Source organism: Chiloscyllium punctatum, chromosome 1 (genome assembly GCF_047496795.1).
Source record: "Chiloscyllium punctatum isolate Juve2018m chromosome 1, sChiPun1.3, whole genome shotgun sequence".
Lineage (NCBI taxonomy): Eukaryota > Metazoa > Chordata > Chondrichthyes > Orectolobiformes > Hemiscylliidae > Chiloscyllium > Chiloscyllium punctatum.
Genome location: NC_092739.1, coordinates 106,132,604 through 106,158,552, shown reverse-complemented (window position 1 = coordinate 106,158,552; position 25,949 = coordinate 106,132,604). Strand labels below are relative to the sequence as shown.

Below are 25,949 nucleotides of genomic sequence, written 5' to 3'. Positions count from 1 at the left end.
CCAAATGGCCTACTCGTGTACCTTGTTCATATGTTTATACAGAAGGTTACATTGGTTAAACAGCACAGAAACAGACTGTTCGTAACAAAAAACCCATGTTGGTGCTGTCACTTCACTTGAGCCTCCTCGCAGTGAATTGATCATCTTAACTTTTTAATCATTCCCTACTTCCTGTAGTTCCGATAGAAAACACTGATGCAGATACAACCAATAGTGTTCTGTTGAAAAGCTTTGAAGGTTAGGGTCCAAAAATGGATTGTTATCCAAGCTATGGGCTAATTAACTTGGGTCAAGAAAATTGGAGAATTAAACACAATGTTCAAAGAATTGTGTGGGAAGTTGAGACTTTGATCCAAGTGAAAGAGGAAGAGATTTTGACAAGATGAGCACCACTGAAATTGGGCTGGGATAAATGGTCCTGATGAATGTGGAGAGAGTTTAAACTAAAAAAGAGGGAGTTCAGGTAAAGGAAATGTTGAAATTTAAAGAAGAAAAGATAAGACATTATCCTCAAATCCTTCAGAAGGAGGGGGGCACTGCAGAGGCTGGAGTGCATTATTTCTCCCTTCAATTCCATTTTAATTTAATCCCTGTCCTCTTTCTTTTCTACGACCTCGTATTTGTTATTGCTGCACCGTCCTGGTAGGTCATACTTGTTAACTGTTCTTTTAATTAGTAACACTAGTGATTTACGATGATTTGATTAAAATAGATCAAAGCCACGGAGCAGTATAATGACGAGCAAAGCAAAAAGGGACAGATATCAACAGCAATAGTACATCAGCAAATATCATCACAATGAGATAGATCAATTGGTGACATGAATAGAAATAAATGGTTTAGAGACAATGCAGCTAGAGTTTATGGCATGCAGTGGATGCTGCCATCCCACAATCTCGACTGAAAAGACAATGCAAAGCCTGCCCATGGGAAGGAAGGGTGTTCCACAGACACTTAGTTGGCTTTACCTGGGATTTCTGCTCATTAAAAGGAAGTCTGCCATCAGATCTGTCTCCATTTGACTAGATGGAAGCTGTCTAGCGCCCCAGCAGTGCCAGACAAGTACAGTGATCACTACTGGGACAAAAGACAGGCTATTGGAGCCAAGAACCAAGGTAAGGGGAAAAGATAGTTTTTGTTGGCTGCTGGCTGACAGGACTTAGATAAGATGGCTAGAAGGCTGAGACACCATGGCGTTGCACTGAGGTCAAAATGGGAAACCAAAGGTGTTAGCTTATCCAGTTGGCATGAGTGGATCTCCCCTTGCTATAGTAATGACAGAGGAAAGTTGTGCCCCCATATAAATGGCCAAATTAATTTTGAGATAAATATGAAATGGAACTGTTTTACTTTCCGCAGATGCTACCTGATCTGATGAGTAGATAAGGTACCTATTTTTTTCAAAGAATGTTTAGTTCCAAAGGCTAACTAGTACTAATACCCTCCAGCACACCCAATGATACTCATGACCCTTTGAGCCTGCTCTACCATTCAACAAGATCATGGCTAATCTGTGTGTTTTTAATTCAACATTCCCATCTACCCCCAATAAACTTCAATTCCCTCGCATAACAAAAATATACCTCTGCCTTAAAAGTATTCCATGATCCTGCTTCCACCACCTTCCAAGGCAGAGTTCCAATTTCCCCAATTCAGTCCTTGAAGGGCAACCTCTAATTTTAAAACTGCAGCCCCCCCAGTTCTAGACTCACTCACATGAAGAAAAAGACTTTTGTTGAGTATATTGTTGAAATTATTCAGATTCCTACACATTTCAGTCAAGTCACTCCTCATGCTCCTAAATTCTAAATGGAAACAAGCACAACCTGTCCAACCCATTTTCATAAGAAAAACCTGCTCATTCCAGATATCAATTGAGCAAACTTCTCTGAATCACCTTCAATTAATTTATTTGCTTTTTTTTATAATAAGGAGACTAAAACTGCACACAGCATTTGAAATGTGGTCTCACCTGTACTCTACATAACTGAAGACAACATCTTTAATTTTATGAAAGGTAATACAGCATACACTAGAAATTTGAAATAAAAAGAAAATGGAGAAACCTCAAGTCTGGCAGCATTTGTGGACAGTTAATATTTTGAGTTTGATATGACATCTTCAGAGCTGAAAACTGGAAAATTTATGCTGTTGACATTGGGGGAGGAGGAGAGAGTGGAACAGATGGACAGAGTGCCCAAAGCAAAGGATAATTTCTTAACAACATCCTTTCCCACTATGCTTGTGTCATCATCTAGGTCATTAATGTAAATTGTAAAATGTTGAGACTCATACTTTTGTGGGACTCCACTTCTGCCAATCAGACATTTTTACACAAGCCCATAAGACATAGCACAAGTTGGCCATTCAGCCCATCAAATCTGCTCTGCCATTCTAGGTGCTCAATTCGGTTTTCCTGCCTTCTCCCATTGCCCTTGATTCCCTTATTGATTAAAAATCTGGATCACAAACTTGAAAATACTTAATTATTCTCTGTCCCTTTTCACCATGAGTTCTTATTTTTCCCACAATAACCTTTGATGTAGCACTTTATCAAGTGCTTTCTGGAACCCAAAGTACTGTATGTTTACAGGGTCCCCTCAGCACTTGCTATATCTTCAAAGCTGTCTAATAATATAGTTATATATGTTGTCGTAAAGAGGTGAGCCAGGTCAACATCATAGAATGAGTTCCCAGATTGGGGCTGTTAATCTGATTCAATCAGAGAACCCTGGTTGACAAATAAAAGCAAGAGTGTCAGATATGTTGTTCACTCTCAGAGCTGGCTTTGAGGGAGCAGGATCAATGTCAAGGACTCTCTACATGTAAATGCAGGGTGATTTGGCGACGGGATACCTGCCTCTGAATTCTCTTATTCGAGTTCGCATACCAGCAGCAACTACAATGTCTTGGTGGCCTTAGATATTAATAAAGCCACTACATTGAGTAATTTATGTTAAATACTTATCAATTTAGTGACTGTCAATGAAACCACCCCTTTCTGATCTGTTCTAAACTTTTCTGATGTTTCTTTTTCCCCTTTGCATCCCACCATTCCCCATCATTACAAGTCTCCATTTCTTGACTGGCACTGAAAATGCTTTATCTAAAAGAAAAATTACGTGTTGGAGTGTCTTCTTACTTCTTCTTTGAACTATTTCTTCAAGTCTTGTGTATAGTAAACACACATTTAATTTCACATCACCAATCAAACTTCTGCTCTAATATGCAAGAAAGTGTGATTATCAATGTGACAACATGACCTAGTGTCATATTGATTGCATGTTACTGATCAAAGTCTCAATAGGTGCACAAATAAGCAAGTTTCCCCAGAAGGTGAATCCGTTCCTGATTTTATTCAGTGGTGATTGGAGCATATATCATAAAACAGCAAAGAGATTATGTAAGTCAATTGAATTAATTTTTTTTGTTATCTCATTGTTTTTCTGTAGTCTATCAAGCGGGAGGACATTTTCATTACATCCAAACTTTGGAACACCAAGCATCACCCAGATGATGTAGAAGCAGCATGCCATAAGACACTGGAGGACCTACAACTAGACTATCTAGATTTGTATTTGATGCACTGGCCAATGGCATTTGAGTATGTCCTGATGTACCTATCCAATTTTGCTCCAGTTATTAAACAACCACCACTGTGTTGTGTTTCTAAAGTTTAATAATTCAAACTATAATTGTCTCATCATTGACTAATATGGCAGTCCTAGTAAACAAAAATAAACTAGGTCAAAATACAATGTTAAATTTTCCTCATATTTGCTGTTGGATGGTAAAGATTTATGGTTTGAGATTAGTAAACTATGGGAATATATAGAAATACTGCAATAATCAAATCACAGGAGAGTGAGTCATAGCTAATGAATCTCATAGTCCTGAAGCCCTGCAACACACCAATAGAGAGTAACTCCTATTTAGTTCCTCTTAAGACAAAATTGATGATCTCTGTACCAAAATAATTAAAATAGATAATATTGACAGTTTCCTGTCAATATGGATGGCACACTGGCTCAGTGGTTAGCACTGCTGCCTTACAGTGCCAGGGACCTGGATTCGATTCCAGCCTCGGGCAACTGTCTGTGTGGAGTTTGCACATTCTCCCTGTGTCTGTGTGGATTCTCTCTGGGGGCTCCGGTTTCCTCCCACAATCCAAAGATGTGCAAGTTAGGTGAATTGGCCGAGCTAAATTGCCCGTAGTTTTCAGGGATGTGTTGGTTACATGCATTGGTCGGGTGAATGTCGAGAGGTGGAGGGGGGGGGGGGGGAATGGATCTGGGTGGGTTCCTCTTCAGAGGGTCGGCATGGACTTTTTGGGCCAAAGGGCCTGTTTCCAAACTGTAGGGATTCTATTCTATAACTACAGTGCATCAAACACTCAGTATTTGCTTTATTTTCTCTCGTGCGTTTTGAGTAAAAATTGAAAATTGTTATAGAATCCTGGAATCATCAAAGTTCAGATTAAGGTCATTCAGCCTGCCATGTCTTTGCTGGCTGTCTATAGAAATAACTCAGTAAGTCTCATTTGCTTGCCTTTCCTTGCAGCCCTGCAAACATTTTCCCTCCCGATAATTATCCAATTCTCTCCTAAAGTTGTAATTGAATCTGCCTTCCAAAAGCTTGTCTACCATTTATACAAAAAGTCAAATTAATTCTTCAAAATAAAATACTACATCCTTTCATAACAAGTCTAATTTATTGCTTGTCCCATAGAACATACCAGATCCCATCAAACATCTCTCAAAATAATAAGACAGCTCTTCGGTCCATGTTTGATCATGTACTTCCCAAATACCAACTCTACCATCTTCCCATTACAGCATTTAGATGTTTACTAAATGAGTCCAATCTACTGGCCTCAAGAATCCAGATATGTTGCAATTATTGATCACTCCTCTTAGAGAAATTCACCTTGATAGTTATAGGGTAGAATATCTGACATATTACACTCAGTTTACTTTTTCTGTACTATTACAATGTTTGTTTATGATACCACTATTTTTTGTATCCCATTAAATGACTCTAAATGAGTTGACAAAGATCTGGAAATAAAGTATAATGTGACTAAGTGTGAAATTGCAACAAAAATAGGTTTTTTATGTTTTTAAATATATATTTTACCTCCAGAAAAGTCCCTCCTCAGAGTTTATTTTAACATCAAAACTGTTTATCATGAACTGGCGTTTGCAGTAGAAAATGACTGACGTTGATTATTCCTAACTCAGCCAAAGCAATTAATTGAGTTCGACCAGAATTGTTTCGTATTCTAGAACAACTGGATATTATCAGTTTCTGGATTAGTGGTGCTGGAAGAGCACAGCAGTTCAGGCAGCATCCAAGGAGCAGCAGTAACAATGGTTTGACTCTTTCAACTTTCTTTACTGTCCAAAGTTTGTTCATTCATCAAGTTATCCTCCAAGTGCATTATTTTGTTTGTTCTAATGAGCTTTTAGATAAAATCTTCTAGCAACGATCTAGCTAGCAGATTGAACTTTTGCTCTATTAGCAGCATGACTGAGATGCACTTCCTGTCCCTTGTCCTGAGCACATTACAGATCACTTTAGTACCCAGAAGATCTGAATTCTGTCTTTAAACTGTCCACTCTTAGTCTGGAAGAGGTGAGAAAGATTCCTCACAGGAAGCAAGTGGAAATTTTAACTATTATGATGAGACTGGTTCTTCATATTTAACCATAATTTTAAACTTAGCTATTGCAAGAGGTAAATGCCTTTCCATTTGCTTACTAATTTCAGTTTAGCTGCTTCACTAACTACCAAAGATTAGATATAACCCACTCATTCCCCTGAACTAGGAGAAAGTGAGGACTGCAGATGCTGGAGATCAGAGCTTAAAAATGTGTTGCTGGAAAAGTGCAGCAGGTCAGGCAGCATCCAAGGAACAGGAGAATTGACGTTTCGGGCATAAGCCTGAAGAAGGGCTATTGCCCGAAACGTCGGTTCTCCCGTTCCTTTGATGCTGCCTGACCTGCTGCACTTTTCCAGCAACACATTTTTAAGCTCATTTCCCTGAACCCCAACTCTACCAGTTTTGCTCTGACCCTGGCCTCTGGCCTTCATTGTCTTTCCTGTGGCTTTTTGGTCCATCTGCCACACATACCTGATTCTTCCTATATCCTCTGACCCACCTTCCAATGTGAATCTAATCTCTAATACCCTGCTAAACCCAGCTTCCAATCTGCCTTTAACCCAAAGTCAATGTTTCCGATGCACTTCTGCCCTGGCTAGGTAACAAAGTTTCCTGGCTGTGTACCCTGGTCTTTCTTATATCTCTATGGACTCCAATTTTCTTCTCTAAACTTCCTCAATCTGCCCAGTTCCAGATTCTGACCTGCTGCCTCATTACCCTCCTCTCTCATTACCACATTTACTCTCAAATGAAAATAATCTAGATCTTGGTCTACTGACTCATAAACAATTATTCGAACTGGGCTCAGTCAAAGAGACAGGTTTTAAGGTATTCTAGAGACAACAATGGCATCTCCCAAACAATGTGAAAAATTGCTCATGTATATCCTGTCCAGAAAAATGATAAATCCAACCTATCCAATTATTGCCCCATCAGTCTCCTCTTACTCACAAAGACAGTGATGACCAGCGTTGTCAACAGTGCTAACTCAGCAAAACCTTCTCGCCAATGTTCAGTTCCGATCCCATCAGAACACTACAGCTTTGGACCAAATGTGAACAAAAGAGTTGGATTCTTGACTTAAGAGCGACAGCCTTTCCCGTCAAGGTAGCTGAAACAACTGCACAGAGACCAGTCTCCCGTCACATTTTATTTACATGCGGTGGTTGCCAGGTGTGATCTAAAACATTTTTTTTAACTGTTTAGTTCTGGAGTAAGGAAAGATGAAGTAGTTCCAGTCCAAATTAACTCATGAATTAAACTGAGTTGCAAACTTAAGTACAGATTAAAGACACACTGAGCTGCAATGTGGAGCTGAATTTCACCTCCTAATAGATAATTATTCTGTCTCCTGCCTCTGCAGATGTGGTAACATTATGATTCCAAAGAATGATGATGGAACAGTGCGTTATGCTGATATTGATTACAAGGATACCTGGAGGGCCATGGAAAAACTACTGGAAAAGGGTTTGGTTAAGGCAATTGGTTTATCCAACTTCAACTCAAAGCAAATAGATGACATATTATCTATTGCAATTTACAGGCCTGTTGTTAACCAGGTTTGTGTCAATGACAATGTTCACAGACTTTCTTTATCTCTTAGAAACCCTTTGTTGCGAAACTTATTTATTGATGGTATATATTTATTATACCATGCAATAAAATTGGAGCACAAGTACAGCCAAACAATAACTGAATAAGAATGTACAGGAGATTGGAATAAAGCATTACAAGTAGCAGATGTATGAGATTCATTCCAGCTAACTATCTTTGATATATCACTCTGATCCTTGCATTCAGGAAACCTGAAGAAGCAAAGCTAAACTTATTAGTCTCTGTTTTTTGGCTGCTGCTACTGATGTTATTTTAAAATAACATCCACACTGTGTATACATACTACTAATATAAAGTGTGTGGAGCACCATCTTGATAAATGTAAACATCTTGGTGCATATGCAGCTACCTGCTATCAGAAATGTACAGAGCAAGCAGATTATGATATCATTCAGTGTGTTAAATTGATTTAATGAAACCTTTGCCATTTTGGAACTCCCTGTTCTAGCCAATACCCTCTCTTAACCTCACACAACTGAAGTAAAGTTTAATGACTTTGCCAGCAGCTCTACTTTAATGGATCATCAACTACTTATAGGTTCATTGCTGATTTTCTTCTCCTGACTGCTGCCATAATTCTACATGCTTTTGCTGCTTTCCATAGTTGCTTAAAGTTTTAGAAATGTACAGAGAGCAAAATGGCACGTACTGAAAAGATTTTAGCTGAATTCAAGACTTGTATACAAAGTAAGTGCTCCAAAACATGAACATGCATTCTCCTTGGAGTCTGGAAAAAGATTGATGAATAAGCAGAGGCCACACAATGTGGAACAACCTGCCAGGAGGGGAAGGATGCAAGCTCCACTGCCTCTTCCTGTTCAAACTCCACTGAAGAACTAATTTGATTACATTAACAATAACCTCAGTGTCAAATCCCTGACTCATCAACATTAGCACACTCCTTATCTTTATATTACCACCAACACTTTTTTTTTGTTGGCCATAATGCAAGTTCAAAATATGCATTCCGAATCAACTTCATAAATTAGACCATGCCATTATGTATCCAGACTTAAAGTAATCATGATTTCCTTGGTTAATTTTCTAATTCTGTGGTTGGTGAAAGCCTACTCCCTTTTAGTGGAGGAGACTGTCAGTGATCTTCGAGGACAATGTCAAGCCGCTGTGATCATTGAAAATCCTGATTTGGAACTGCACCATACTTGCGTGGTCACTGTCAATCTGTGCTGGCAGGCAGGCAGGCAAGTGTATTGACAGAGTGATAGTTGTGGGAAGAAAAATTGTGTTATCCTAAGAGAAAACAACAGTCTGTCCTCCATGGAACGATTGCCACTCCCCTGGGGCTGTACCTCAACAATCCTAATCAATTGTAGCAGGACTGATAGCTGAGGTGCTGTGATACCATTCAAGCCCCTTTTGCAGGCTAGTATCACAGCCAGGATTGCAGTTAACTGACCATATGTAACAGCACTCAGGGCCTCCACTGCAGTAATGATAGATTGACTGGCTGCTTGAGATGCTGTGAAAGCTGCAACATGAGCTACCAGATGCTGCATCATACTTAAAGACAGACTGTGTTAATGGAGTTGATCATCATAAAAGAATGGGCTCCAGGATCTATGTGAAGTCCTGTGCCAAGGTAGTGCCAAACTTTCCTATTTTCCTTGACATTGGACATAGATTTTCTGACTGCACCAAACATTTCATTGTGTATATTCATCTAGCAGTCCTCTTTTGTATCAAGGCTCAACAATGACCTCACCTACACTGCAAACCCAGTCTCTGATGAAATGGCACAAATGTTTTCCTTTTACCTCCATCCTGGCTTTGGGTTAACCATACCCCATGTCTACCCATCTCTATCCTATTTACTAACCTTGATAATATGCACAGTGGGTATAACTGCACTGGTGGCAGAGACTGTGAATTCAAGAGACAATGTGTTGTCATCATAGTCCTGGTGGATTTCCTCCACTGCCTGACCTCATTGTAGATCTTGAGTATCTGTGAGGAAAAAAGCATAAGATTCAGGTTGTGTTTAGGAAAGTGTGGAAAATAAGAGTAATGTGCTTTTAATATCAACAGATTGTAAGTCAGCAGGGTTTATGAAGTGTGAGAAGGTATACTAGGAATGAAGACAAAGTCACCTTTAATATGCGAAGGTGTAGTGTAATGGTATTGTCATTAGACTAGAAATCAGGTTAACATTCTAGGGTCATGAGTTCAAATTCCTCCATGGCAAAGGGTGAAATTTGAATTCAATGAAAATCTGGAGTTTAAAGCTAGCCTAATGCAACTGTATAACCTATGGTTATTAAAAACCCACCTGGTTCACTAGTATCCTTTTCTTGTCTGGCATACATGTGGCATCAGGTCCATAATGTTGTTGACACTTAACTGCTCTCTGAAATGACCTAACAAGCTAATTTGTTCAAGACTAATTAGAGCAATAAATACTGGCTCAGCTAATTATGTCCACATCCTGTAATTTGAGTAAAAATATACTGTGCAAGTCTAAAACAGATTAATTAATATTTGGTGAAAAATGTTTTTATTGGGACAAATAGAAAGCCAATGATCTATGTCAGCCTACTGCTGAAAACTCCATTTGTGCAGAATCCAATACAATCTCATTGTAGGTGGTATTTCGAAATGGCTGTAGGTACTGGCTACAGGAAAAGCCATGTAAACATACAACATCCTAGCTGCAGTACTGCAGTTGGGGGCTCTGGAACAAACTAGGCTCCGAGTCGAGATCAGCAAAATGATCACCAAACCCCCACCTTCAACTCTCTGTGGCCACCATTAAATAGAAGCTTAACTGGACCAGCATATAAAAACTGGTTATATGTGCAAGTCAAAGAGTGGGTACTGTTTGAGGAGTGTCTCAACTCCTGACTCCTCAGAGATTTTCCACCATTTACAAAGCACAAACTCAGAATATGATTACCCCCTTCCAGGGTGAGAGCAGTTCTGGTGACACTCAATTGACTTGACACCATCCTGGACACCTTCTACCACCAGAGAACCATTACTATGTTTCTAACCACCTAAAGGACACGCTGCAGTAACTCACCTCAGTTTTTTTGGAAACCCACAGCTCTTAACCTTAGAACAACAAGAGAAGCAGATGCACTGAAATATCAAGTTCTCCTCCATGACATGACATCATCCTGATTTGGGAACACATCACCATTTTCCTGTTCGTGGATATGAATATTCAATGTTGTCAAGACACTCATAACTTAGATAATACAAAGTGTGCATGCTGCTTTAAAATAAATCAGGACTAGAATTAAAATTAGATGTGATATGGAGGTGTCGGTGTTAGACTGGGGTGGATGAAGTGAGAAATCACATGACACCAGATTATAGTCCAACAAGTTTATTTGAAACCATAAGCTTTTGGAGCCTGTTGGACTATAACCCGGTGTTGTGTGACTTCTGACTTTAAAATCAGATGCTGTGCCTTTTCTCATCAAGAATTGAAAATTCTTTGGTTTTCTATTACAGGTAGAATGCCACCCATACTTGATCCAAAAGCGGCTAGTGGATCATTGTACAAAACAAAAAATTGTTGTTTCAGCATATAGCCCTCTTGGATCACCTGATCGACCCTGGGCTGGCCCTGGTGATGCAAAACTGCTGGAAGATCCACGAATCCTGAAAATTGCAGAAAAATATAGAAAATCCCCAGCTCAAGTTATTATACGGTGAAGTTCCATTTGATATGTAAAAGATTAAATTTCAGTAAAAAATACATATAGTTCCTATTAGTAAGATTATATTTTTAAACAATCTTTATGTTTTTCTACTACAGGTTGTTCTGCTGTAATGCTCATTTTGTTAACACGAATTTGCTATAACATGATTGACAAACTGGGGACACTGTTTCTAAAGCATGAAGTTTTAAAGCATGTATTGAATATAACGTGATTCTGGCCCCATTAGTTTAAATGGTACTGCTATTACGTGATTTCCTTATAACACATGGTTACACGAGAACGGAACTACCATGTTATAACAGAACTGACTGTACTTGGCTCAGTAACTCACTCTGCTTTTAAATAGTCCTATATTCCAAAGGTGAGCATTGATAAGATAACATTATCTCTCTTCATCTCCAGTTTGACTTTCTTCTCATTTACAACTTTCTACTTTCATCACTTCACTTTGTTTGTTCAAGTAGTTTTACAGAACTGTAAAATTAATTAGTATGAAACCAAGGGCAATCTGGTCAAAAATAAAAGAGGTGAGATAACAATCTCCTCGTGCAGCCATTAGTTACTATAATGTAGTAGGATGGTAAGATAATGGAAGCAGTTTTAATAAGAACTTTTAAGTGAATTGTGTATGTAGATTTTGAAAGGAAACATTTGCAGGATTTTGGGTAGGTGCTGGAGAAAGGGACCAATTGGATAGCACTTCACAAATTCAATGGGCCAAATGATCTCTTCCATGCTGTAGTGTTCTAGACTTCCATTCTTTAAATATATCAGGAATGTTGTCTCAACATTTCCAAGTATGGCAACATCCAATTATTTGAAATCTGTCCAGATTTACCACGCAGACTCATTCGTAGATGTTAAACCACATTTGCAACAGCAATGGATAGATGTCAAGTGTGGGAAAAAAACCATAAAGCACTAAATTTATTTCCGCCACATCTGTGTACTCTGGGAATCTTGCTGTGACCCTGCATTGCATTTGTGCGGGCATTGCACTTAATGCAAAATATCCAGAAATTATTGTAATTCTGGCTCACCTTGAGAAAAACTGAACTAGACCAGCCAAATAACATCTCCGGGACACCTGCACCAATCAACCCCACTGCCCTGTGGCCAAATATTTCAACTCCCCCTCCCACTCTGCCAAGAACATGCAGGTCCTGGACCTCCTCCATCGCCACTCCCTCACCACCCAGTGCCTGGAGGAAGGATGCCTCACCTTCCACCTCAGAACACTTCAACCCCAGGGCATCAATGTGGACTTCACCAGTTTCCTCATTTCCCCTCCTCCCACCTTACCCCAGATCCAACCTTCCAGCTCAGCACCATCCTTATGAACGGTCTTACCTGCCAATCTTCCTTCCCACCTATCTGCTCCACCCTCCTCTCTGACATATCACCTTTATCCCCACCTCCATCTACCCATTGCACTCTTAGCTACCTTCTCCCCAGCCCCACTGCACCCCCTCCCATTTATCTCTCCTCCCCGGAGGCTCCCAGACTCATTCCTGACGAAGGGCTCCTGCCCGAAACATCAATTTTCCTGCTCCACAGATGCTGCATGCCCTGCTGTGCTTTTCCAGCATCACTCTAATCTTGACTCTGATCTCCGGCATCTGCAGTCCTCACTTTCGCCCAGGCAAATAAATGCTGTGGGAACAACAGTAGGTCAGATGTTGGGAATTCCGCAGTGAATAACTCACCTCCTGACTCCTCAAAGCCTGTCCAATGACTACTAAGCACAATAGGATCCAGAAATTTGATTTTAAAAACTATGTTTGCCTGGATGTATCCAGCTCCAACAACATTCATGAAGTTCCACATAAAGCAGACAATTTGATTGGCACGACATCTAACACCTTCAGCATTCACTCCCTCCACCATCAACACAGTGGCAGCAAATGGCATTATCATGTAGATGTACTACCATCTGCAAGATACACTGCAACAAGTCACCAGAGCTACTTAGACAGTACCTTTCAGCCCTGTGATCTCTACCACTAGAAGGCCAAGAGCAATGGATAAATGGAAAACCACCATCTGCAAGAACCCTCTGAGATGTCAGCTGGTCAAAATCCTGAACTCCCTCCCTACGAGTCTGTGGATATCATATACAAAATAGATAGGAATCTTAAGGGGCTTGACTGGGTAAATACTGTAAGAATGTTTCTGTTCATGGGAGAGTCTTGGACCAGAGGGCATAGTCTCAGAATAATGGTTGCAGGTGTGGAGGAATTTCTTCTCCCAGAGGCTTGAGTGCCTTTGGGACATCTTGCCACAGAAAGCTATGGGGGTCGAGACCTTGTGTATATTTAAGGCTGAGATATGTAGATTCTTGATCAGTAGGGAAATCAAGGGTATTGGGGATATTGCAGGAAAGTGATATGAGGAATGTCAGATCAGCCATGATCCTATTGAACAGTGGATCAGGCTTGAGGGGCTGGTTGGCCTTCTCCGTTCCTATTTCTTATTTTCTTGTCACTACACTCCAAGGACTGAAACAATTCAAGAAGACAACTCACCACCATCTTGTCAAGGACAATTTGGGATTGGAAATGAATGTCGATCCAGCCAACAATGAAAGATTATGCAAATGAATTATTTTAAAAATCTGCATTTTAAGTGATGTGGTTATCTTCACTGTAATTGTTATTAAGCAAAACACAAAGCAGTGAGTTGAATTATGGCCACATTTTCCAGTCAGTTCTTTTGTTTTTATTCATTCATGGGACATGGGGGCATCACTGGATGGACCAGCATTCATTGCCAATCCCTAATGTCCAGAGGCCAGTTAAGAGTCAACCACACTGCTGTGAGCCAGGAGTCACATGTTGGCCAGACCAGGTAAGGATGGCAGAGTGCCTTCCCTAAAGGACATTAGAGAATGAGATGAGTTCTTCCTGACAATTGGCAATGGTATTTTGGCATTATTAGACTCTTATTTCCAGATTATTATTGACTTCAAATTCAACCATCAATCATGACAGGATTTGAACCCAGGTCCACAAAATATCATCTGGGTGTCTGGATTAGTAAGCTAGCACTAGTAGCTCTTGGCACCATCTTCCCTTTAAAGTCAATTCAGTTTACATCGTGAACTTAATCTTCCTGTGCCCAGGAATTGTGGCAAACTTTCAGAAATTAAGAAATAATTAACCACAAATAATATGTACTGCACAGGCTGAATTCCTCTTAAAGATCAGTTATTCTAGCTCTGGTTCTGAAATGTCTTAGGGGAGCAAGGAGTTTCTTAGGTATCTTGGATATTTTACAGCCATGATTTACTTAGTAACAAGTATAAAGTTGTGCAGTAAAAGACCTTTGTATGCTTGAGTCTAGTCTTGATTTTCTAATTACTATTCTATAATGCTTGTGTTATCTATTTACTTTTAAAAAGTTACTGTGAAATAATGCTGGGAAATTAGTCTGTCAAGACCATCCAAACATCAAGTTTGCATAATCATAATATTCTAAAGTGAGTAATCTAATTAGTTAACTATCCTAGTTAGTTGGTGAATAGTTGACATTTCACATTAGCCTGGTGATTTTGCCAAGACCCTGGCTGCCAAAGCAGAATTTTGGTCACAGAGTAATACAGCATGGAAACAGGCCTTTCAGCCCAAACTGGTCCATGCTGACCATGGTGCCCAATCAGCTAGTTCCAATCCTTGTTCCAATCCCTTCCCATCCATGTACCTATCCAAAATACCCCATCCTACAATCCCACATTCCCCATGGCTAATCCACCTCGCCTACCCATCCCTGGACACTACAGGCAATTTAGCATGGCCAATTCACCTAAACTGCACATCTTCGGACTATCTGAGGAAACCAACACAGACACAGGGAGAATGTGAAAATTCCACACAGTCGCCCAAAAGTGGACTGGAACTCAGGTCCCTGGTGCTGAGGGAGCAGTGCTAACCCCTGACCCACTACACTGCCCCAACTTAGCTGCATCTTTAGAGAATACTTGAATAAACTAAAGTAACTAAAGAATCAAATAGTTTTGTCCTTTCAAAATACAAATACAAACCTTGACTTTTCTGCTTGATTGTTCAGAAAATTTATTTTGTCTTGTGTATTCCTTGGATTAATCTGTAGCCAACCAAAGAGTCATTGAGAATGGCATAACTTCAGATGACTTATAGTTTTCATGTAACAATATAGTAACTGCTGGAGAGGGATGTCAAAGAAGAGTCTTGAGTTCTATATTCAGCCATACAATGGATCTTTATTCAAATTCTTTATCATACCTGCGGGAGAGGCCAGAGACTGCTCCACGTCTAGCTTTCACATGAGGCCCAGGTGCCCTCTTAATCATGACTCAGATAGGAGAGGCCAATGACACTTTAGTTTCCCCAGTGGAATACAGTATTTGTATACATTTTGCCTTATAATAATTACATGCAACATTGACGTCATTGTTCCTTCCCAATCAATCTTTACATCAAATCTGTAAAACACCTAATCAATGATGGACAATCCTATGACTAGCCCTTTGGGTCCCCATGATCTCACAATGTTTACCACACATCATTATCATGAGGCTTTGAGATCTTACAATGTATCCTATTAATTCACATCCCACAGTTAATGGTTATACTCTTAGATATTTCCAGACTTGCTTATCTCTAAGGACAGCTCGAATTCTGATATTCATTATATTCATTGACATCCCTATCAAATTGTGTAAATCATCTTATGTTTCAACTGCCCGAATACAAGAAGATGCAAATTTCTCCTAATTGCTATAAAATTCATAATATCAGTTGTAATATAAAGTTGGTTACATAGAGAGGTTTTTGGTTATATCTAATGTTAGAATTATTTAGCCAACAGGTTGTGAGCAGCTTCTGTCCTACCTGACCTTGGAAGGTCAGGTAAACACTGCCCCTTTATCCTGTAACTACCCCATAATTCACGCTAGCCACATGCTGTCCTTTAAGATGAAATTTTCTGACCCTACTCTAAATATTTCTACACTTACTCTTTACCTAATAAGACAACATCTATTCCATTGATAAGACTGAAACTCAATCATTTTCCCAGTTCAACGAACTTGTCCGAACTTCTTGGTTTTTACAAGTCAGAATCTCGACCTTTTAACTTATCACTTGTCTCTGTTATTGTGGGATCATGCTTCTATTTTTAATTCTTGCTACAAACTTCAGGCTGTGTTCCCAGACATCTCTGATCAGACCGTCTCTTACAGACATCTGAAACTGTGGTTTGCACAGAATTCCCTATATATTAATTTGTAAGATTTGTTGTTCAAATTAGACCCTGCCACCTTGGATTTATCTCTTTCTCAAAGCTACCATGGTGCTAATTTATTATCTCACTTTAATGCTGACCAGCAAGTTGATCCTATTATTGCAATTAAAAATCTCCGCCATATTTATACTAATGGGAAGCCATTTTGTGCCATGGACTACCCCAACTGTAACAATACATAGGTTGCTAGAAATATATTTCCACAAGTCATTTGTGGTAAGTTTAATTAGTATCTGCAGGGTTTTGTCATTCTTTTTTAAACATATAAACTTTCCACAGTACATCTTAAAAAGGAAATTCTGGAGGGGTAATGATGTTAAGTCATTATGTCGTGTAGATTTAATTATTTTTATTAAATCTATTTTTGTCATCAACCATTCAGAGATGTTATTACATACTTTTGGAGCAGGTGAGATTGAACTCAGGTCTCCGGTCCAGAGTAGGGACACTACCACTGTGCCACAAGAGGACTCCTTTTACGTAGTGTACAGTATTTTTTAATGACCCTATTTTTCCTAATCAACCTACTCAGAGATGTTACTGCGCACCTCTACAGCAGATTGAACTTGAACCCAGGCCTCCAGGTCCAGAGGTAGGGACCCAACCACTGACCACAAGAAAACCCTCATTATGTAATATAGAAAGACCCAATTTTTATTTGACATACTTGTTGACAATATATATCAATATTGGCTTTTATGTCTTTATCATTCAGGCTTTATGTCTTTATCATTCAGATAATAACAATTTGTCACTATTTTGAAAGGTGTGTTGGCACTCTCAACACCCACCTATCTTACTTAAGACAGCTTTTAATGTGCAAATCAAAGGATTTAGTTTGCCATTTTCCAGTATTACTGCGCAGTAAGTAATCCATCCCCAAGAACTCCCAATCCAAACTGTGCTTACCCAATCATCAGACTGGGCAACCTGACTTTGTCCAGCCTGAATACAGGGAGCTGCCTTAGAATACCTATTCGGCACCATAAAGTAAATGGCCAAACTCTCAAAATTATGACCACTTATTCATGATGGTTACAGGAGACCGTTGGTATGACTGTTACCATTCAGCCACCCAAAAGTCAAAATAAGTTTTAGAATTTTAGAATCAAGTATCTAATCATACTTAATGACTTTTCATTTTAGCCTTGCAAATGCACAAATATCTTCGTGGATTGATGCTGCATTCTTTATATATATTGTTTAACATTACTCAATCACCCCGCAAACTCTAACACATCAGTAAATGTCACTTCGGGATTTTCTTTTCATGAACCTATTGACACTTTGTGACAGTGGAACGGTAGGGCTTGAACCAAAGAGATACGATCAGAAACTTAGACCGCTCGACCTCTGTAACTGTTCACTTCGACACTTTAGCAGATTAAAACGACAATTGAGCTGCTTTTTCTGAAGCTGTCTCAAACATTGGTTCCACTGGGGCCTAGCAAAGCTTAATTTCATATTTCTTCTATGCATGGAAAGTAGAAGTCTTCAAATTAATAACTTAAAATTCTTCGAGAGTCTGATCATTTTTTTCTTCGCCACTAGGTGGCAAGTGCAAAGAAAAATACCGTGCGTACCAAAAAGCGCTACACCCTCCAGAATTAAGGAAAATATCGAGGTAATATTTTTGGCAATGGCATAAGATTTGTAAACTTCAATTTTACACACGAGTATGTAATTAAGAATATTTGTCATGCTTCAGGATGAATAATGCAAGACCATTACAATCACAGAAAGATGTTAAACATGTATGCTTTCATAACAACAGAAACTATTTGCATTTACACAGCCCTGTAATGCTTCAAGGAACAAGGAGAAGTTAGGAATGGTGACCAAAGGTTTGGTCAAAGAGGCAGGTTATAAAGAGATGAAAATGTAGAACGAGTTTGGAAACAAATCCAAGACCCATGATATCTAAGCAGCTGAAGGCATAGCACCCAGTGGCACAGTGAACAAAAGGACATTTACAAGAGGCCAGAAGAATCAAGAATTCTAGAAGTGAAAAGTGTAGGGCTGGAGGAAGTGAAATAATTAAATGAGAATGGGAGATGTCATAAAGCGAAGCTGATGAAAATATTAAATTTTGAGTGTTTGTTGGGACCAGCAGCTGGTTTAGGTCAATATGGAGGGGACAGATGTGTGTTATAAAGATGTAGGTGTACTGTATCTTTAAGAGAGTTAAAGCTCAGAAAAACTACCTGACAGAACCAAGTGTCCTGAAGAAAAAATGTAACATTCAGTCGAACAATTTGATAAGCTGGTTGCCTGGAAACAACAATTCAAATTAGGCCAATCAGTTTAAATTATACCCCCCAAACAAAACCATACCCCAATCCAGTTTGAATTTAATATGTTGACAATCTTAAAAACCAGTGACCCAATATGATGCTTTATGGGTATAAGATTGGGAAAAATTGAACAGTTTGGAGGAGAATGGCCAAGCCACCAGCATGTAAAACGACCACCCAAAAAATAGCTCTCTTCAAAGGTACCTTTATCAATCAGTAACCTGTCAAGCAGACTCCCCAAGAAGAAAAGAAGACAGGAATTCAGAAAAAACTGAAAGCTACCTAGTTTTGAGATAAGAAGTGGTGTTTTGTAAATCTTAATTGGGAGTTTTATCAGACTAATATTATAGAAAGGAAGGTAAAAGATAGGTTATAGGGAGGAATGGTAAGTAGTTGTTAGTTAATTATCCTCTGTTAAACTTTAAGAAATAAAGTTGTTAATTTTTACTTTAACTAGTTCTGGGTCTATCGAATTCTCACAGATTACTGCACGGGTTAAATCTTTTCTGTGTTGCTGGTTTTAAATTAAGCAGGTGAGTTTACTTCATGTCGTAACAGTTTGGGGGCTCGGGTCCATGACTTGAACTGGTTTAGACAGATTTGAATAGATTTGGAGGTATGAAAATTTCCAGCAAATTTAAACACTTGCAGTTTAGTGTCTGAGATCTTTAAATAAAACGGAGGTGAGGTAGTTTGTTCACTTTCGGTGACTTGTGATTGATTAAATTTGAAGTGAGAGAAATGGCTCTTAAAATTGCTAAAGAGGTTCTGGAATTTGAAAATGATTCTCAAATTTGCCAAGGAAGTTCAGAGGGAAAGAAAAAAGCCATACTTTTAGAATTAGCAAATAAGTTAGATTTGGGTTTAACCAAGGACAAAAGTAAATCTGAAATTGTAAGGGAATTACTCAAACACTTAGGTGCATCAGAGAAACAGACAAGTGCAGTAGAGTTAGAAAAACCTAAATTACAATTGAGGAAAATAGAGTTAGAAGATTAACAAGGGAGAGAGAAAGAGAGAGAGAGGGCAAGAGAGGTAAAAGAGAGAGAGAAGATTCCTGGCTGAGCACAGAGAGAGAGAGAGAGAGAGAGAGAGATAGAGGAAAAAGAAAGAGAAAGTTCTTAGCAAAAAGAGAGAAAATTTGAACTTGAGAAGTTGCGACTTAGTCAGCAAAGTCAATTTAACAAGTTAGAGATTAAAAGAAAAAGTAGTGATAGATATAAATAGTCAAAACTCTGCCACATTTTGATGAGAAAGATGTTGAAGTCTTCTTTGTTTCATTTGAAAAATTGGCTAGGTAGGTGGAATGGTCCAAGGATTTATGGGTAATGCTAGTTCAGACTAAACTGGTAGGCAAAGCTAGTGAGGTATTTGCTGCGCTGTCAGATGAGGGGTCAAGAGATTATGAAGAGGTTAATCAGGCTATTTTAAGTGCTTATGATTTAGGACCAGAAGCATATAGACAGTGGTTCAGAAACACAAAGGAGGAACTGGGCCAGACTTATGTTAAGTTTGAAAGAATTGAACATAATGATTTTGATGGATGGGTGCATGCTTTGAAAATAAATAAGATCTTTGAGGCTCGAAGAGAGATTATTCTGCTGGAGGAGTTTAAAAACTCACTTCCAGAGATGGTAAGAATTCATGTGGAGGAACAGAAAGTTCAGGAAGTGAGAAGGGCAGCAGAATTAGCAGATGAGTACATGTTGGTTCATAACACAAGCTGCCAGCCAGAGTTTCATCCTGTGAGGAATAGAAGTTGGGAGAAGGGGAGATCCTACACTACGAAACCAAGAGTAGAGAGCACTGGAAAGAATTTACCACAGGATAAGAAAGAAGTCCAAGAGGGTGGAAAGAAGGTGAAAGGCCTCAGGTGTTTCCACTGTGGTAAAGTGAGACACGTAAAGACACAGTGCTGGTCATTAATAAAGGTGCTGTGGGAAAAGGTGTGGTAAAAGAAGCTAAGCCAGTGACATTAGTGAAGGTAGTAAAGGAGACCCCAAGAAGAGCCAAGGAGCTGCAGAAGAGTGTCCAGCCTAGACAGTGGCTGGGTTAGGAGTTAGTACCTGATCTCTACAAAGAATTCCACTCTGTGAGTAAAGTTAACTCAGAAAGAACAGGGGGAGAAGGACAAGAAGTTATCAAATTGAGAGATACAGGATCTAACCAGTTGCTGATAGTATGAGATGAGTGAATATGCACTCTTTCTGATTTGTTACCCAAGAGATGGTAATATGTAGGATTGATGGACAGAAATTTAGCATTCCCCTCTATAAGATCAAATTGGAGTGCCAACTCAAGACCGGGGAAGTTGCAATGGGAGTGATTGACAGAGTGTCAGTCGCAGGAATTCAGTTTGTTCTTGAGAATGATTTGGCAGGATCCAAGGTGGGAGTGACACCCATGTTATGGAGAAACATAAGGAGAATCAAGAAACTGAAGAGTTAAAACAGAAATATCCTGGTATTTTCCCAGATTGTGTGTAAACCAGATCTCACTGTCATAAGTCACAGCACGAAGCAAAAACTAAACAGAAAAATGAAGGAGTTGAGGTTCAGTCAGCAGGTAATGGTGCAGGAAAAACCTGAACAGGCAGAGGGTCAGACAGAAGTGTTTAGTCCTGAAAGGTTAAGGACTTGCAACAGCAGGACAAGGCAATTAAAGATATATATGTGGTTGCGTACTCTGAGAAGGAGGCAGGGAATATTCTGGAGGGTTATTATCTGAAAGATAGAGTCCTAAGGCAGAAATAAAGATCACGGCAGGTTAGTGCAGAGGAGAAATGGGCCCAAGTGCACTGATTATGTTGCCAGTAGCACATAAACAGAAGGTGTTGCGGGTTGCACATGAACTACCTGTAGGAGGTCATCTGGGAGTACAAAAGACTCAGGCTAAGGTACAAAAACATTTTTATTGGCCTGGAATGCACAAGGATGTGGTTACCTTTTGCCGTATGTGTCATACATGCCAAATGGTAGGTAAGCCACAGGCGGGAATAAAACCAGCACCTTTCTTGCCCATTCCCACATTTGAAGAACCTTTCACACGGGTTATGATTGTGTGGGTCCCCTCCCGAGAGCTAAAAATGGGAACCAGTACTTGTTAACCATAATGGATGTGTCCACCAGATATCTGGAGGCAATTCCATTATGGAGTATCAAGGCAAAAAGGGTAGTAGAGGAGTTCATAGCTTTCTTCACACAGTATGGGCTACCCAGAGAGATTCAGTTGGACCAAGAGTCCAATTTTACTGCCGGGCTGTTTAAGCTTCCTAATGAAGAGCTTATGCTCAAAACATCAACTGTCCTGCTCCTCAGATGCTGTCTGACCAGCTGTGCTTTACCAGCATCATACTTTTTGACTCTCGTGTCATTTATTACTTTGCTTCGGATTGTTGCAATGCAAGGGTGCAGATATGCAATTAAAAGAAATGCACGTTGACTCAATTATTCAACTACTTGTGGATGTTTACAAAAACATTACATTTATTAAGGGCCACCAGGAACAAATAATCCTTTTTTCAGATTGATTGGCAGATTTAAAAAATTATTAAACCCAATGAGGATACTCTATGGAGCCCTGTATGTATACTTCTGCAAAAAGAGCAGTTGAGTGGAATAGATAGTTTGTATAGTTAAATTGATTACATTACATTTTGATTGAGGAAGCTCAGTATTCAGGTGGTGGGATTCCTCAGAGAGTAAGGTGTTATGATCCCAGCTGATGGTAATATTGGACAAATCAGATTCCAGAATGAAACTTGACATCGACACAACATAAGCTATTATTTTTGCGATTTGCCTTCTATGGTGGTCATTCACTGAATATATCCACACAAATCTGCCAAAGTACTTTTAACCAAAAATCACAAGCTTATTACACAAAAGAATTTAAAAAAAGGTATTTATGGACAAAAATTTTGAAGATGTCATAAACAGCAAAATAAAATATTTAACTGTTTTTCCCTGCAATAGACTTTATGGAACACTCAGCTCAAATAAGTTTCACTCCTACCTTCACTTTAAAAGTCTTACTCAATTGAGGAGGTCACGAGCATTTCCTTTTGGTGATTTTTTGCATATTCATGAGAAGCAATACTCTCCATCACTACCAAGACACACAGACAGGCTAACTCACTAACCTTCTTTACTGAACTCGAAAAAAGAACTCAGAACTTTTACCAGGCCTATCTATTTGGACTGCTTAAACAACTACAGACCTCTTTCCAGTTTTGATGATCTGGAAATGCCAAAACAAAACTGCCTATCTGCTGGTCTGGATCTTATCTTTTCTTCACAACTGAAACCACTTGAGGTCCTGAGCCTCTCCTTCTGTAAATCATAAACTCAGTTTCAGCACTGTAGTCCCTAGTTAGCTTATTAGGTCATTCACCGTAAGTCTCATACCTTCTTAGAAATGATCTGAACTTACTGTTTAAAATGAATTTCTGACCTTTGACAAGAAAGTCACAGAATGAAAATGTCAAAAAACTCGAATTCAAGATCGTAAATAATAACGCATATTCGACCTTTAGCACAAGTGCAAAAGCGTAGGTTCTCATTTGAGGCTTAGTCCAGTAAACATAATGTAAAACAGTGAAGTCAAAGCTGCATTCCAATGTCAAGGTTATGAGTCAGGTTAAACACTGTATCCTTGCATTACTTAGATTGTGAGTCACATTAAGATACTAATTGTTGTAAATATGTTGAAGAATTAGAATAAGACATCTGAACCAGAAGTGGAAACTTATATTCAAAATTATAAAATGTGAAAATTGACATAAGTACTTTAATTTAAAAAATCATTCTTGGGATGTGGCATCATTTGCAAGATGAGCATTTAATTGCTCGTTTTTAGTTGCACATGAGGTATTGGTGATGAGCCGCCTTCTTGCAATGATGCAGTGGTCAATACTGATAGAAAGTGATAGGGTTTTGATCCAACAAGAATATAAATATGTTGAATTCAGGCAACACATAACTTGGAAGCAATGGTGTGCCAGACTGTGCAGATCTATTTTGCAAAGCAGACACTGTAGCCATCAGATGATTAACATTTTTAGTATTTTCTATTCATTCATCTTAAAGAGCTTCCTACATAAGTAAATCAAAAGCATCCTTTAAAGTTTTGTGTGTATCTGTGTAGATGTATTCACAATATAAAATATTGAACTCAAGATTTTATATAATAGGAACATAATATATATTTTATAAAACAGGTCTTCGATTTCATGTTGTCGAAAGAAGATATGAAACAAATTGAATCATTTGATTGCAATGGAAGAGTAATAGTGCCAATAATAGAAGTAAGTCTTTAGAAAAAGTCGTCATGGTTTGGGTGTGCTGGTGTTAGACTGGGCAAAGTTAAAAATCACACAACACCAGGTTATAGTCCAACAGGTTTATTTGGAACCACCAGCTTTCGAGGCACTGCCTCTTCATCAGGTGGTTGTGGAACAGGACCACAAGAGACAGAATTTATAGCAAAAGAGTTATAGTGTCATGGAGCTGTAATGCTATATTGAACAAATTTTAGATTAAGTCTTTCATCTTTTCAAATGGGATATGCTAGTTTTGGTTCTTTAATATGTAAATCCCAGAACTCCTTTTATGTTATATTCTCAAGATAGCTTCAACTTTTCTAACTATAGGTGCCACCTCAGCTCAGACAATGCATTAAACGTGTGAGGTTAAAGTCTGTGTCTCAATATTGAGTCAGACTTCTGTCACGACACTACAGATTTCTTTCGGAAACTCAGCACCCATGGACGGGTCAAACCAGGAACATTCCTCGTCACAATGGACATTTCAGTACTCTACATCAGCATCCCCCATGATGACAGCATCAGGGCAACAGCCTCAGTACTCAGCACCAACAACTGCCAATCTCAGAGCACCATCCTACAACTTATCCACTTCATCCTCAACCACAACACTTTCACCTTTGACAACCAGTTCTTCATCCAGACATCCAGAACAGCCATAGGGATCAAATTTGCACCTCAATATGCCAACATTTTCACGCACAAGTTTGAACAAGACTTCTTTTCTGCGCAGGTCCTCCAACCACCACCATACACAAAATATATTTAGATCATTTTCTTCCTCTGGGCCCATGGCGAGGAATCTCTGAAACAACTACACAGTGATATTAATGAGTTTCATCCTACCATCAGATTTACCATAGACTACTCTTTAGTATTTTTCTCATTTTTGGACACATGCGGCGCCAACAAAGATGGACACCTCAGCACCTCACTCTACTGCAAACCCATGGATAACCTCACAATGTTACACTTCTCTAGCTTCCACCTGAAGCATATTAAAACAGCCAACTCCTATAGATAAGCCGTACGCATACACAAGATCTGTTCAGATGAGGAGGAACATGACGGACACTTCGAAGTGCTCAAGGATGCACTCAAAAGAACAGGGTACAATGCTCAACTCATTGATACCAGTTCTGACATGCCATAGCAAGAAACTGTCATGAGCTTCTCAGGAGACAGACACGAGCTGTAACTGATAGGGTACCCTTCATTGTCCAGTACTTCCCGAGAGCTGAAAAACTACGCCATGTTCTTTGCAGCCTGCAACATGTTATCAATGAGGATGAGCACCTCCATTTCTCACCTTTAAGCAATCAGCAAACCTCAACCAGACCATTGTTCGCAGCAAACTGCCTCGCCTTCAGGACAACATCGACCACAATGCCATACAACCCTGTCATGGCAGCCGCTGCAAAATGTGTCAGTGTCGACATGGATACTACCATTACATGTTGGGAAACCTCCCACCATATATGCAGCAGGTACTCATGTGACTCGGCCAATGTTTTCTATCTCCTATGTTGCAGGCAAGGATGCCTTGAGGCATGGTACAAGAGTGAGACCGAGCAAACGCTATGACAACAGATGAATGGACACCACGTAACAATCACCAGGCAGGAGTGTTCACTCCCAGTCGGGGAACACTTCAGTGGTCAGGGACATTCGGCCTCAGATCTTTGAGTGACCATCCTCCAAGACAGACTTTGGGACAAGCAACAATGCAAAGTGATTAGATTAGATTACTTAGTGTGGAAACAGGCCCTTCGGCCCAACAAGTCCACACCGCCCCGCCGAAGTGCAACCCACCCATACCCCTACATCTACCCCTTACCGAATACTATGGGCAATTTAGCATGGCCAATACACCTGACCTGCACATCTTTGGACTGTGGGAGGAAACCGGAGCACCCGGAGAAAACCCACGCAGACACGGGGAGAATGTGCAAACTCCACACAGTCAGTCGCCTGAGGCGGGAATTGAACCCGGGTCTCTGGCGCTGTGAGGCAGCAGTGCTAACCACTGTGCCACCATGCCGCCCACTAAGTGGCCAAGCAGAGGCTGATAGCTAAGTGTGGTACCCATG

At 39.6% G+C, this 25,949-nt stretch overlaps 1 protein-coding gene across 3 annotated transcripts in view; it reads left to right on the top strand.

The window, feature by feature from the left end:
- Window positions 1–25,949, top strand: part of akr1a1a (aldo-keto reductase family 1, member A1a (aldehyde reductase)) — a 46,362-nt gene that overhangs the window by 18,209 nt on the left and 2,204 nt on the right. For all 3 annotated transcript variants that reach the window (XM_072571738.1, XM_072571723.1, XM_072571730.1), the window contains exons 4-8: window positions 3,453–3,604; window positions 7,026–7,221; window positions 10,751–10,950; window positions 17,794–17,866; window positions 23,755–23,841. In XM_072571738.1, coding sequence (XP_072427839.1) covers window positions 3,453–3,604; window positions 7,026–7,221; window positions 10,751–10,950; window positions 17,794–17,866; window positions 23,755–23,841 — 708 coding nt within the window. The remainder of the gene's footprint in view (window positions 1–3,452; window positions 3,605–7,025; window positions 7,222–10,750; window positions 10,951–17,793; window positions 17,867–23,754; window positions 23,842–25,949) is intronic.